The sequence below is a fragment of the Mus caroli genome, chromosome 15, assembly GCF_900094665.2.
Source record: "Mus caroli chromosome 15, CAROLI_EIJ_v1.1, whole genome shotgun sequence".
Lineage (NCBI taxonomy): Eukaryota > Metazoa > Chordata > Mammalia > Rodentia > Muridae > Mus > Mus caroli.
Genome location: NC_034584.1, coordinates 92,501,288 through 92,514,251, shown reverse-complemented (window position 1 = coordinate 92,514,251; position 12,964 = coordinate 92,501,288). Strand labels below are relative to the sequence as shown.

At 54.5% G+C, this 12,964-nt stretch overlaps 1 protein-coding gene across 1 annotated transcript; it reads left to right on the top strand.

The window, feature by feature from the left end:
* The first annotated feature begins 995 nt into the window (after positions 1 to 995).
* Ddn (dendrin) lies at positions 996 to 5,124 on the top strand. Its single transcript, XM_021184207.2, has 2 exons — positions 996 to 1,310; positions 1,714 to 5,124. Exons 1-2 carry the CDS (start codon positions 1,102 to 1,104, stop codon positions 3,635 to 3,637), a joined length of 2,133 nt encoding a protein of 710 aa, XP_021039866.1. The 5' UTR covers positions 996 to 1,101; the 3' UTR covers positions 3,638 to 5,124.
* Positions 5,125 to 12,964: the final 7,840 nt, after the last annotated feature.

The window sequence follows — 12,964 nt, the reverse complement described above, 5'->3', positions numbered from 1 at the left end:
CACCATGCCAGTCAAGTGAACTAGGCGAGGTGAGCATGAGCTCCGACCTAGGAAAGAAAGGCCACTTTTATCTTTTCTGTTGCTAGGGGATTTGGCTGTGCCACAGGAGCGCTCTAGTCCATCCCCCTCTGTTAGGGTACAAATGTATTTAAGCACTCTATCTGCACCCCACATAAGGCTTGGCAGAGCTGTGTGGGCACGGAACTGTGTAACCCTAGAATCCTGGCTTCTGGGTTAGGGGAGCTAGCCTGCTGCTCAGGGAAGGCTCTGTGGGTGCCCAAGGACACCCATATTTAGAGTAGGAGTCGTCCTGCTGTTTGGTGGCCAGGATAGATGGAGTTCTGCCTCAGCAGAGAAAGCTGAGGCATACAGGTGCACCTTTCTGAGGTCTTGGGGGAGCAGCTCTCCCCCAGAGTCGCACAAAAGCTTCCTGAAAGCGGCACCTCTTCTCTGTACTGCTTAGGAGCTGGTTACTCATCTCAGCTGCACCCGAATGCCACCGACACTAAAAATAGCCCGCTCCCCCCAGCTGTGGGCCAGCCTCTCTTGCACCCCAACCCATGGAAACCAGCAGCGAGTGGCAGGCAGAGACCTTGAGTTCTGTTCTCACCACTCCCTGTCGGAGAAAGGAGTCTGGGCGAGCAGGCAGGGATAGAGAGAGCACTGGTGGTCAGGCAACCTGACAAGCAGGAAAGCAAAGGGTTAAAACTTCGGGAAGGATGAAGAAATGGGGGCTGGAGGAGAGGGCACCGTAAGCTTGGCAAGAATCAGAAGTCTCTCCCCGCCCACTCGCAGGTCCCATTAGGCTTGGGGGACCTGAGCAGTGAGTGGGAAGGGGCGTCCAATCCCAGGCCCCAGGGGGCGGCCGTGCACATGGGGGAGGAAGCAGCGCGGAGCCGTCCACGGCGGCGTGTCACATGCGCGCGCGCTCGCGCGCTAGCACACACTCACACACGCACAGACAGGCACACACGTGTGCCCGGGTATATATAGTTGCCAGTCCCTGGGCCTGCCGCTCTGCAGTGGGCGCCGGCTCCCTGGGTTGGGAGGGGGCTCACGGGGCGGGTGGGAGGGTGGGGGGCCGGGGTGGGGTGGGGCAGGATGCTGGATGGCCCGTTATTCTCCGAGGGGCCCGACAGCCCCCGGGAGCTCCAGGATGAGGAGTCCGGCAGCTGCCTCTGGGTGCAGAAGTCCAAGCTGTTGGTGATTGAAGTGAAGACTATTTCCTGTCATTATAGTCGTCGCGCTCCTTCTCGACAGTCCATGGACATCCAGGCCAGCTACTGGGCCCGTGGGCCCCAGAGCCGCACGTGAGTGAAGGAGGGGTGAGGGGCAGCAAGTGGTGGGGCGGGAAGTGGGGTCCAGACCTCCCCGCTGGCACCAGCGATTGCTGCTGTCCCCTTCTCTTTCCCGCGCCTCCCTCCCCCCACTCGTCGAGGACTGGGGCCTGAATCATTGAGTGCTGTTTAGGGGGACAGGAGTGCTAGTGGCAGGCGGTGAGATGGGGCAGTCGCTGTTAAAGTGTGCATGGAGAGATGGCGAGGAGTCTCATTTCGACTTTAGCCCTAACATATACGCACGTGCACTCGCTCAGACACTCACACGAACCCTCCCACATGGCTGCCCCAAGTGGTCTCCAGTGCTCCCAGCTCCCCGGACCTCGGCTCTCTGTCCCCGCAAACTGCTCACCTGGGTTCCTGCTCATTGTCCCAGGTGTAGGCTGCGCCCGGGATCCCCTGAGCCGCCACCCCGCCGACCCTGGGCCTCCAGGGTGCTGCAGGAGGCGACCAACTGGCGGGCGGGGCCCCCCGCCGAGGTCCGAGCCCGGGAACAAGAGAAAAGAAAGGCGGCGTCGCAGGAGCGGGAGGCCAAGGAGACCGAGAGAAAAAGGCGCAAGGCTGGCGGGGCCCGACGGAGTCCCCTAGGTCAGCCCCGCCCAGAGCCCCGGAACGCCCTTCGGGCGGCCCAACCTACAGGGTTTCCAGTTTTCTCCAGACCAGAGCGCTTCGGGCAGGTGGGGCGAGCGCCCCGACCATCCGTGCTCCCGCAGGGTGACCCAGGGGTTGCATGGGCGGGGCCATGGGGAGGCAGAAGGCCAGGGCCCCCTAGCTACGAGGCTCACCTGCTGTTGAGAGGCTCTGCAGGCACAGCCCCAAGGCGCCGCTGGGACCGGCCGCCACCCTATGTGGCTCCACCTTCTTATGAAGGTCCCCACAGGACCCTGGGGACTAAGCGAGGCCCAGAGCTCTCCCGGGCGCCCACCTCATCAGCCCCAGTTCCAGCCACCACCAGGACAGAGGGAGGGCGTACGAAGAAGAGGCTGGATCCTCGAATCTACCGGGATGTTCTAGGAGCTTGGGGTCTCAGACAGGGACGGGGACTCTTAGGAGGAGCTCCAGGCTGTACAGCAGCCAGAGCTAGGCCAGAGTCTTGCAAAGGGGCTATAGAGAAAAGCTCAGGCCTAGTTGCTGCTGGCCTGAACAGTGCTGGCGATAGTCATTCCCAAGGCAAAACGACTGGCGGTCCAGGCACGGACGCAGCTCTCTCTGGGTCCGCCATCAGCAGCCCACCTCGTCCTGTTCCCAGGTCCAGGCAGCACCTCAGGGGGTCAAGGAAAGGGAAAGAAGGAAGTGAGCAGATATGGCTTCCCACGTGTTGGCTTGCCTCCCCTAAAAAGCCTCCAGTTAGGCACAGCCAGACTCTCCCTAGACCCTGGGCTCCTGGAGGCACCGGGTGGAAAGAGTCCCTGGGTCAAAGAGAGGGGACAGAACACGAGACCCTGGAAGTTTGGAAGGTGACCCGCCGTGCCCACACCCTGCCCCGCATTTCCCGAGGTCCCGCTGGTAGAGAAGGCATCTTTGTCATTGACGCCACATGCGTGGTAATAAAGTCCCAGTACGTTCCGACCCCTCGAACCCAGCAGGGTCAGCTCGTGCCCTCTGGGGAGTCGTGCAGTGTGAGCGACAGCCTCAGGCAACCCAAGCCCTGTCACGAGGAGGAGGGCGAGGGGGCCGCTGCCAACCCTTCAGTTTGCCAAAAGCGACTGTTGAGCAGTCGAGTCTTAAACCAACCGAGCGAGGGTCACGAGTGCGAGGCCGAGGTCGGACAGCAGGGGGATTCTTCACTGGAGGAGCGCTCCTCCAGCGGTTTGGGGTTCCCTGTCGGAGAAGTGAACCCGCGAGACGCCCCCACGCAGCCAGGTAGCCAAGAGCACCCGACCTTAGGCCCAGCGGCTCCGGTATGCGCGGGCAGCTTGAAGGGTTCAGAAGCGCCTGGGGTCCCGCGGCGCGCGGGCGGGGGCTGGGCGCGGACTCCAGGGCCCTACGCCGGGGCGTTGCGAGAAGCCGTGTCCCGCATCCGCCGCCACACCGCCCCAGATTCGGACTCAGACGAAGCAGAGGATCTCAGCGTCCATAGCGGCTCCTCTGATGGAAGCGACACAGACGCCCCAGGCGCCTCCTGGCGGAATGAGAGGACCCTGCCTGCGCTTGGGAACACCCGGCCCAGGGAAGGCGGGAAGACAGCAGGGCTGAGCGACAGTATCCGGGAGATTGTGAATGTCATCAGTCAAACCGAGGAAGGTCTCGTCCGAGAGGACACTAGGAAAACGCCACAGGGAAATAGAGAGAGGGAGTGAGCGATGCCCCTCTTTGTTCTCGTGTCGCTCAGCCCATCCACCCTGGGCTCACCGGCTCCTTCTCTCTCTCCAGGCTTCGTTTGCTTCCTTTTCTTCTTTCCCACCGATACCTGTTCCCACACTAGAAACAGAGGAGAGAGGAGGAACGAGGGAAGGTAGCGTTTGCCAACTCAAGGGTTAGTTTCAGGGAAAGTGTGGGTGGGCCATCCACACCTGCTACATTCGGTGTGGAACTGTTCAGACAGAGAAAGCGAAGGGGCAGGGATGGTGCCTGCGATGGGCAGGGCAGGGTCCCTGACAGGAGAGAAAAAGTTATGGAGAGGCCTTGAACCTAGTGACTGAGTGGAGGAGACAGAGGAACTTTGGGCAGAGAAGAAATGAATGCGTACATACAACCAGCAACCTGGCGAGAGGGCTCTCTTTGATGTTACAACTCAAGTTTCAATTCCAACTCTGCCACTGACCTAGCTGGTGGACCTCAGAGTAACTATTTTTGCGCCCGGGCATCCCGGACTTCTGTAAATGTAAAATGAGCGCTTTCTGCCTCCCATTCTTTTGTCCCTAGGATTTTGTGAATAAGCGAGTAGAAAGAATCTGAGGGTTCTTACCCACTTCGGTCATCCTCAGTTCGGAAGACTGTCAAGGTTTTCAGATTTAAACGGACAAAGGGCTTCTATTCCAGTTTCCCCAGTTTAGGTGAGTGCTCCCACAGCCGAGCAGGATCACGGTCCTATCACTGCCTCTGGCCTGCTGTGGCCCAAGCTGGAGAGGGAAGGTAGCCAATGAGTCAGCTTGGGACACTTTTAGGCCTTCCCCTTCTCCTCCATCTCCGTGTCCTTAGTGACGCTCTGAAGTGTTACCCGGATTTTCCACGCAGACGGTATCGCCCACCGGATAGGATCTTGACAATTTCTGTGTCTCTCCAAGGAAAACAGCCAGGCGAGGAGGAAGGTGGATTTTTCAGCAGACGGTGCGGGGTGTGATACTCGCTGTAGCCACTACGGGGCGCGCGCAGGTCGCGGATTCCCCCGGTTGCTGGTGCTCGAGTGCCCCTACACCAGCACTGCCAGTTATCTGGATCCCTAGTTACCGGCGCCGGTTTCCTGCCTTGACACCTCCAAACCGCGCGCGGGGCCGGGAGCAGGCCTCCGGCCTCCCAGACTTCTGGGGCGCGCCGAGCCCTTCTTTGTATTAATCCACGCCAACCGGTTTGAGACTGACATTTAAGCCTTTCTTCTTTTTTCTTTTCTTTTCTTTCTTTCCAACCCTGGGCACTTCCTCTGTGTCTGCCATTTATTAGCCATGTGACCTTGGCCAAATCACTTCACCTCCCTGAGCCTCAGTTTCCTCATCTGTCAAATGGGGGTTTATAAACACCTACCTCGCAGGGTTGTTGTGAGGATTTAATGAGGTAATGTATATAAGGCGTCTTGCACAGTGCCTGGCACATAGCAGGCGCCCAGTAAATCTACTCGTCCCTTTATGCAGCTCTGGAGTCTCTCTTTCGCTGACCTATCCCCCACTGTGTCCCTCCCTCAGTCCTTCTTGACTTCTTCCCGCTCATTGTGAGGGGGAGGAGGACTCCTCTCTGGTGGAAACTTCTAGTCCACCCTGTTCCCTGGCTGGGACTCTCCCTTCCTTGCCCCCCGCCGCACCCCTGCCGGCTCTTCCCTCTGCCCTAGTGCACTCCCCCACCCACCCCTCATTCCGGGCAAGGGCTGAGTCAGTCTAGGTAAATTTAGCAGTCGGCTGGGCAGGAGCGGGGGCTTCGCCCAGACTCAGTCACCAGGTCGAACCCATCCCTCTGTCTCTACTCCCGCTAACCCTAACTCCCGCAACTCCTTAGACCGCTCTCAAATCACTCAGGCTTTTAGCCTCCAATTAGCTCGACATCACACCCAGAGAGACCCAAAGGCAGGACGCAGAGGGGGCAGGGCTCCCAGACCACAGCCACAGCTGGCTTCTACTCAGCAGATGAGGGTCTCCTACTCGGGTTTCCCAACTCTAGGGGCGTTCACTGGTCGGAGCTCAGCAGGAATATTCATTTACCTGCGATCCTGACTGAAACCTACACATTTCCTGTTGCTGTTGGTGGAGGAGGCCAAGGAAGCTGGGTCACCCTGGGCAAAGATCAAAGATACCAAAGGTCTTACCACGTCCAATGCAGTCCTTTCTGCTGCCAAGCGAAACCTAGCATTTACTGAACGGCTTCCTAGGAACTAGACTCTTGGCTGGGCTCAAGGGCAGAAATGGCAAGGCCTGCCTGACAGTGAGGGCGATTGTGTTAAATTCTAGGAAGAGTCAGTCAAGGGAGATCCTAGCTTTAGGAGATCTGGGAGAGTTCACAGAGGAGGTGACTTATAGATAAAAATTAGGGAAAGAAGCCCGGTTGGTGGCACTCTCCTTTAATCTCAGCACTCAGAAGGCAGAGGCTGGTGGGTCTCTGGGTGTTCGAGGCCAGCCTGGCCTACATAATGAGCTGCATGCCATCCAGGCAAAAATAAAACATATATATATATATATATATATATATATATATATATATATACACACACACATATATATATATATATGAAGAGAGAGAAGGAAGCCAGGCATGGCGGCACTTTCTTGTAAACTGGAGTCAGGAGTACAAGAATGGTCACAAGTTTGAGCCCAGCCTGGTTTGCATAGCAAATTCCAGCCTATCCCAGTTCAGCCCAGCAAGATTCTGTCTCAAAAAAAAAAAAAGAAAGAAAGAAAGAAAAAGAAAAAAGAAAGAAAGAAAAGAAAAGAAAAGAAAAGAAAAGAAAAGAAAAGAAAAGAAAAGAAAAGAAAAGAAAAGAAAAGAAAAGAAAGAAGTGTGGGCGAGGAGTGCAATGCCTTGGGAACCGGGTTGTGGTGATGGCTCGGTGGTAGTATGCATACGTGACTAGAATGTACACAGTCCTGAGTTTGGTCCCCAGCATTGAAAAAGACATATCCTAGGTTAGGTAACAACCACCCGTTTTGTGTGGGGGAACATTTGAGTATTTAGGGTGTCAGGGCAATTCCAGAGCTTGCCAAGGATAGAGTCGGAACCAGCTGCCAAAGTTCTGGGAGAGAAGGAGAGGAGTGTCTGCAGGTTTCAGGGCCAGACCCTGGTAAGTAGTATCTTAGGCCCCATGGGGCCCTGTGGGTGGCAGGTTAGCGACTCCCTGCTGTGAAAATGACTTCTAAATCTAGCTGTGTCTGCCAGCCACCCAGCCTTCTGAAGGAGGGCACAACCACCCCCACCCTGGAACTGCCCCCTTGATCAGGAGAAAAGACAGCAGGTCCTGGAGGGCGACTCTTTTGGGGGCAACAGATCTTAGGTTAGCAGGGGACCCCATGGCTCTCCCCAAAGCTAAGTTCTTCCTGGGAACATTTTCTGCCCCAGAGTTCTGTTGTGCTTGATAAGGCATTAAGGGAGCCAGGAACCCTGCCCTTTTTAGACTTGGGAGAGCTCTGAGGTGTCCTGAGTCCCCCTACAAATGGGTGGGGACCCCAAGAGCTCTAGCTGGGACATCAAAGAGATCAGTGAGCACAGTGGTGGTGCCAGCCTTTAATCCCAGCACTCTGGAGGCAGAGGCAGGAGGATTTCTGAGTTCGAGGCCAGCCTGGTCTACAAAGTGAGTTCCAGGACAGCCAGGGCTACACAGAGAAACCCTGTCTCGAAAAACCAAAAAACAACAAAACAAAACAAAGAGATCAGTGATGTGGATGTGTTTGCAGGAGAGGAGAGCCACTCAATGCAGGGTCCTGGGATGTGTGCACAGAGTGTCCGTTGAGGACAGGGTAGTATTCTCTCAGTAATTACTCAGTTGTCCACTTGCCCACTAACCATGTGTGCCAGGGACATCGAGGAGACTCGGGCACACCTTCTACCTTTGGGGAGATCACTGTTTACACTAACTTTGGAGCAACTGAGAGAAGATTAGCGCAGTGCCTCTGCAAGGCCAACATTCAAATTTGTGAACCCTTCCATATTTTATGGAAAGAAGTGGGAGGAGGACGCCTCCTTGACTTGGACTCATAGGGAATGGGATATATCCACAAATGCCTCTGGGAGACAAGTCTTCAAAGGGTGCACATAGAGAGAAAAATTTAAACCAGGGGCGTTCCTGCCTCTTCATGGCATGCCATGGGGGTAGGCTCCCTTCTTTGAATCGCCTTGTATTAACTAGGATATGCAAGTCATCTGTGGATAAATGCTCCATCCATCCATCCATCCATCCATCCATCCATCCACCTATCCATCCATCCATTATCCATCCAGTCATCCATCCATCCATCCATCCACCATCCATCCATCCATCCATCCACCTATCCATCCATCCATCCATCCATCCATCCATCCATCCATCCATCTATCCATCCATCCATCCATCCATCNCCATCCATCCATCCATCCATCCATCCATCCATCTATCCATCCATCCATCCATCCATCCATCCATCCATCCATCTATCCATCCATCCATCCATCCACCTATCCAACCACACGACTATCCCTCCAATCATCCATCCATCCATCCATCCATCTATCCATCCATCCATCCACCTATCCATCCACCCGACTATCCCTCCAATCATCCATCCACCATCCATCCAATTATCCATCCAGTCATCCATCCAGTCATCCATCCATCCATCCATCCATCCACCCATCCACCCACTCACCTATCTATCCTTCCTATGCATGCATCTATCCATGCATCCTACCTATGCACTTACTGATCTACCCACATCTCATCTATCATCCATTCAAGTGCCTCTCCATATCCATCTATCCATGCATCTGCTTCTTCATCCATGAATCCACTTATTCATCATTTGATGAGGGCATATAATGTCCCTATCTGGTGCTGGCAAGGATGGCAAAATGAGAGACACCTAACCTGTGTCCTCATGCAGGTGGAAGCCTGGTCTACTGCATACACAGACGGCCAGCAAAGCATTTCAAGAGTTCGGGCAGGCAAGGTCACTCTGCCAAGGGAAAGCTGAAGAGGGGATGTTTGAGGGAGTTCTCACAAAGACGATGAGGAAACAGATGTGTCCAGAATGTGAGAAGACATATGAATTCCACAGGGAACAAGGCCCTGGGAAGAGAGAGGCCTTGGTCACGAAGAGGTTACTGAAGACAAGGCTAAAGCAAGCATCTGACCTTCCGATGGGGCGATGCACACACCTGTAGTCCTGGCTACATGGCGGGTTTTGGGTGGGGAATCCCTTGAACCCAGGAATTCCAAGCCAATATGGGAAAAGCATGAGGCTCTGCCTCTGGCTAAAGAAAACACAGGAGCTTTTGTGAGAAGAATCAAAAGAGTGATGACAGAGAGTTTTGAGCTGGGAGTATCTTATTGTACTTCAGTTCTGAATACTTCCCTGGCTCTGCTCTCCATCGTGACCTTTGCTGGGCTTTCGCTTTTTGGTTGGTTGGTTGGTTTAGTGTGGATTAGTGATGGTGGGACTGTATCGGAGATGGGGTCTCACCACATAGCCCCCACTCACCTAGAACCCTCTATTTAAACCAAGCTGCCTGAGAACTCCCAGAGATCCACCCTCCTCTGCTTCCCAAATGCTGTGAGGAAAGGTGTGTGCCACCACGCCTGGCATCTTTGTTGACTTGGTTACCCTTTGAAATTTGTTACTAGAATATGATTTACATACATTGATTTACATGTTTGACTCTGTAGCCAATAAATCTTGGCATGGAAAACACCTCCAAAAAAGGTTTGTGTAAGAAGGGGGAAGTGAGGCAGGGGAATGTAACTCAGTTGATAGAAACTCATCTAATATTCACAAGGCCCCACAGTTGATCCCCAAAACTCTATAAACTGGACATGGTAGCCCTGTAAGTCCTAACACACAGTGGGTACAGGCAAAAGGACCGGGTATTCACTGTTATCTTTAGCACATGGGAAACTTGATGACAGCCCGGGGTGCATGATACATTACTTCAAATAATGGAGGGACGATTTAAAATAAAAGCCCTGAAGACAACAACGCAGCCGTGAAGGAGGATGGCTGCTGTCCAGCCTGAGCCCCTGCAGCCGCTGGCTCTATCCTCTTAGCTAGTGTCTCCAGAAGCTCTCCCAAGAATTGCCACGAGGTGGCGCTGTTCGAACTTTGGCTCTGAGTTCTACCAGGATCCTTCAGCTGGTCAGTTGTCCATCCAGGACAGGACTGTCCAGGAATGCTCTAGACATTTCTTTTGACCAAGAACTAGGTAAATGAAGAGCCCGAGGACAGACATTTAAGAGAAGATCTGACAGACCGCAACTGTTGTGAAGTACGGGCTTCATATAGCCTGCCATTCTAGGTAAAGTATTAGGATCTTATAAAAATAACAGTGACCCAAAACATAATTTTTGCCATCAAGAATCTCAAAATCAAGTCTCATCTAAGTCTACTCTTCTTTATTGTATCTTAAACACACACACACATCACACAAGCGCACACACACACAAGAATTCACACACATACATGTATACACAACACATGCACACACATTACACACACACACACACACACACACACACACACACACATTTGTTCTCCAGGACTATTCCCTTAACCCAGAAGGCCATCTTCATATGACATCTACTCTAAATTGGGTTTTTCTCCAGCTTGCTGCATGGCGCTAATTAATGGTCACATTGGTGTGATCCCTGGGGAATGTTCTGACTCTGGTTGCTTCTTCCCAGGATGCTTCCGCATCCTGCCCTTCTGCTCCCTGGTGCCCCTCTCCTGTTCTTGTTAACTTTCTCCAACGTTCAGCCGCTCTGGCAACTCTGGTAGCTTCCGCTTCCAGAACCTCTTCAGCACGAATCTAGCAGGGAATGGTATGTGCCCTCTAGCACTCCAGAGTCCTGTAGGCCATTGGTGCCATTTACCCAGGAATGAAGCGTGCCAGGCTGGCTGTGGCCTGTGATTTCTGTGGGTCAAGCCTGTGTGCCCTCTTCTCTCACCAACTTTAGGAGATCCAGGTTTCTCCTCAACACAGCTCCATAGTGGAGGAGGCTTTGGGAGACACTACGTGAAGGTGGAACATTGTGGAACATTGTCCACTTTCCCAACATGCTCCAGGGCCCATCTTGGCCCTTGGCGCGTTTTAGAGAGGAAGGGAGGGAGGGTTGGTGCTGAGAGTGGGAGCCAGGCCCATCGAGGTCCCGGGAGTGAATGCGGCATTGTTGGCCAGGCCAGAGTCACAGATAATTACCTCAATTAGTGACAATGGGAGAGTAATAAATACAGGCTTAGTGTCTCCTGCCCCACCAGGGCTCCGAAGATTAATCCAGGCTGACGGGCGGGCCCTGAAAGGCGTGATGGACAATTCATTAAACTCCCCAAATGCCGCACAACCTGGGCGTGAAGGCTGAGTTAGCCCCCTGGGGGCTGCGCCTTTGTCCTGATTGTGTGTCTCCGCCACAGCAGAGCCAAGCAGCCCCTAGAGAGCTGGGAGGTGAGTGGGGCTCCCTGAGCCCGGCCGGGCGGAGGGGGGATTAGGCCTCGGTCTGGCCCTGGTTGCCCTGGCACACTGGCCCGGCCTGACTGGAATGTCCGTCGGGGGGAGCGGACCGAGCGGAGGGGCGGGGCCGACAAGGTGGAGTAAGGGGGGCACACAAAACCAGGGGCAGGAGGAGTTAATTAGACGCCAGCCGAGGAGGGCGAGGGGCCACAATAGGGCTGAAGGGCCGCCAGGGACGGCCCCTTCACTTCCGAGGATTAATAGGGAGGATGGAGAAGGCAGGGGTTCAGTCCTGGAAGAGGAGGGCTGCCCCTTTTGCCTTAGATGGGCATCTACTTAGCAAGTGTCTGGGAGGCAGGACTCTCGCTCTAGTAGTCTGGTTCATCCTCTCAGCATCCCACAGAATGGCTGCCCCTTCCTACGTGTTGGTACACAGCAGTCACTCAAGCGGAAGATGGTTAGGAGGAGAGGAAGAGAAAGATCTTATCCACCAGGCAAAGCAAAGGGGGCAGCATATTCAGGGGTCTTATTCTCAGCCTCTCATATAACCTACTCTGCACAGTTCTAGTGCTGGATAGCACCCTTCCCTTCCCTTCCCTTCCCTTCCCTTCCCTTCCCTTCCCTTCCCTTCAGTTCCCCTGGGAGGTTGCCAGGTTGAAGGCACAGCATGCAGAACAGAGGCTGGAGCTGGGGCGATCACCCAGGAGTAGGGTGTGCATGCACCTGTGAAGGGACTGCAGGTGCGCGCGCCCACCCCACTATGTCTGCTCAGTGAGTGAATAAAAAGTCTGCTATTTTCTTGAGGGTGTAAGGAAATGGCTCAGGGCTTTGAGCCCTTTCACGCTGGACATATGGCCATATACCAGGGAGGGTGGGGTAGACAAAATTCCAGGGCACACGTCAAAGGTGGACATTCACCTGGGAAAGGTAAAGGAAAGAAAAATCAATAAATATTTCAGCAGCCGGTTGGAAGCTCCACTTCTCTCTGGGCCTCACTGAATAGGGCAGCCCTGGCTCCTCCTTAGGTGTCACCCCACCCTACCCCCTCCCAGGGGATGACAGGGGAGCGAGTTGGCGGCAGTTCCCTGGGCATATTTATAACCTGCTGCTCTCTCACCAACCCAGTGTGTCTGCTTTTAGCCCAGACGGGGGAGGGGGCAAGGGGGTGGTCTGTCTCATGCCTGGCCCTGGCATGGTGTGGAAAGACTGAGTAAGGGTGAGTTGGTGGGCAGCTCTGCACGGATGTTCCTGCTTACACCACAGCCAAACAGCTTATTTTCTCCTCATTTTGTTATTTTCTTCCCTGGAGCCAAGGACTGAGCCTGCCTGGGGCCGTAGGGAAGGGGGGTTGGACCCTCTGGTATTTGCAGTTACCACTGACAGGGTTTTTCCGAGATGCCAGTGTCAGGGTGTTCGGTTCTGACCCCCCCCAGGGACCGTGCAGCCCCGCTGGCTGTCTCGGTCCTCTCAGCTTTTCCGCCACCCCTGGGATATTTCAGGACTCAGTCCCCGCAGCTCTGACTGAGGTCAGCTCTGTGACCAGGGTCCCTGTCCCCGGTGTGGTGTGTATTTGCATGGCATCTGAAGATCAGGAGTGGGTGGAAGCCTCAGGAAGGTGCGTCAGGCATATTTCTGATGACATTCATTATCTTATGGCCAGTGCCTTGTGTTCTGAGCCCTGAGACTCTTTCTAGGTACGCCACCCCCTCTTCCTTACTGATCTAGTGATCCAGTTGAGAGGGCAGCGCAGATAACACAGGTAATCGGGACAAAAGAGTCCTCAGCTCCTAGGCAACACTTGTAGACCCCACAGCCCCTTCACACACACACACACACACACACACACACACACACAC

Bases quoted from the DNA above. Each gene is read 5' to 3' on its own strand.
- Ddn (XM_021184207.2), top strand. From the start codon at position 1,102: ATGCTGGATGGCCCGTTATTCTCCGAGGGGCCCGACAGCCCCCGGGAG. The intron at 1,311-1,713 runs GTGAGTGAAGGA...TCATTGTCCCAG, and splicing joins CGTGGGCCCCAGAGCCGCAC to GTGTAGGCTGCGCCCGGGAT.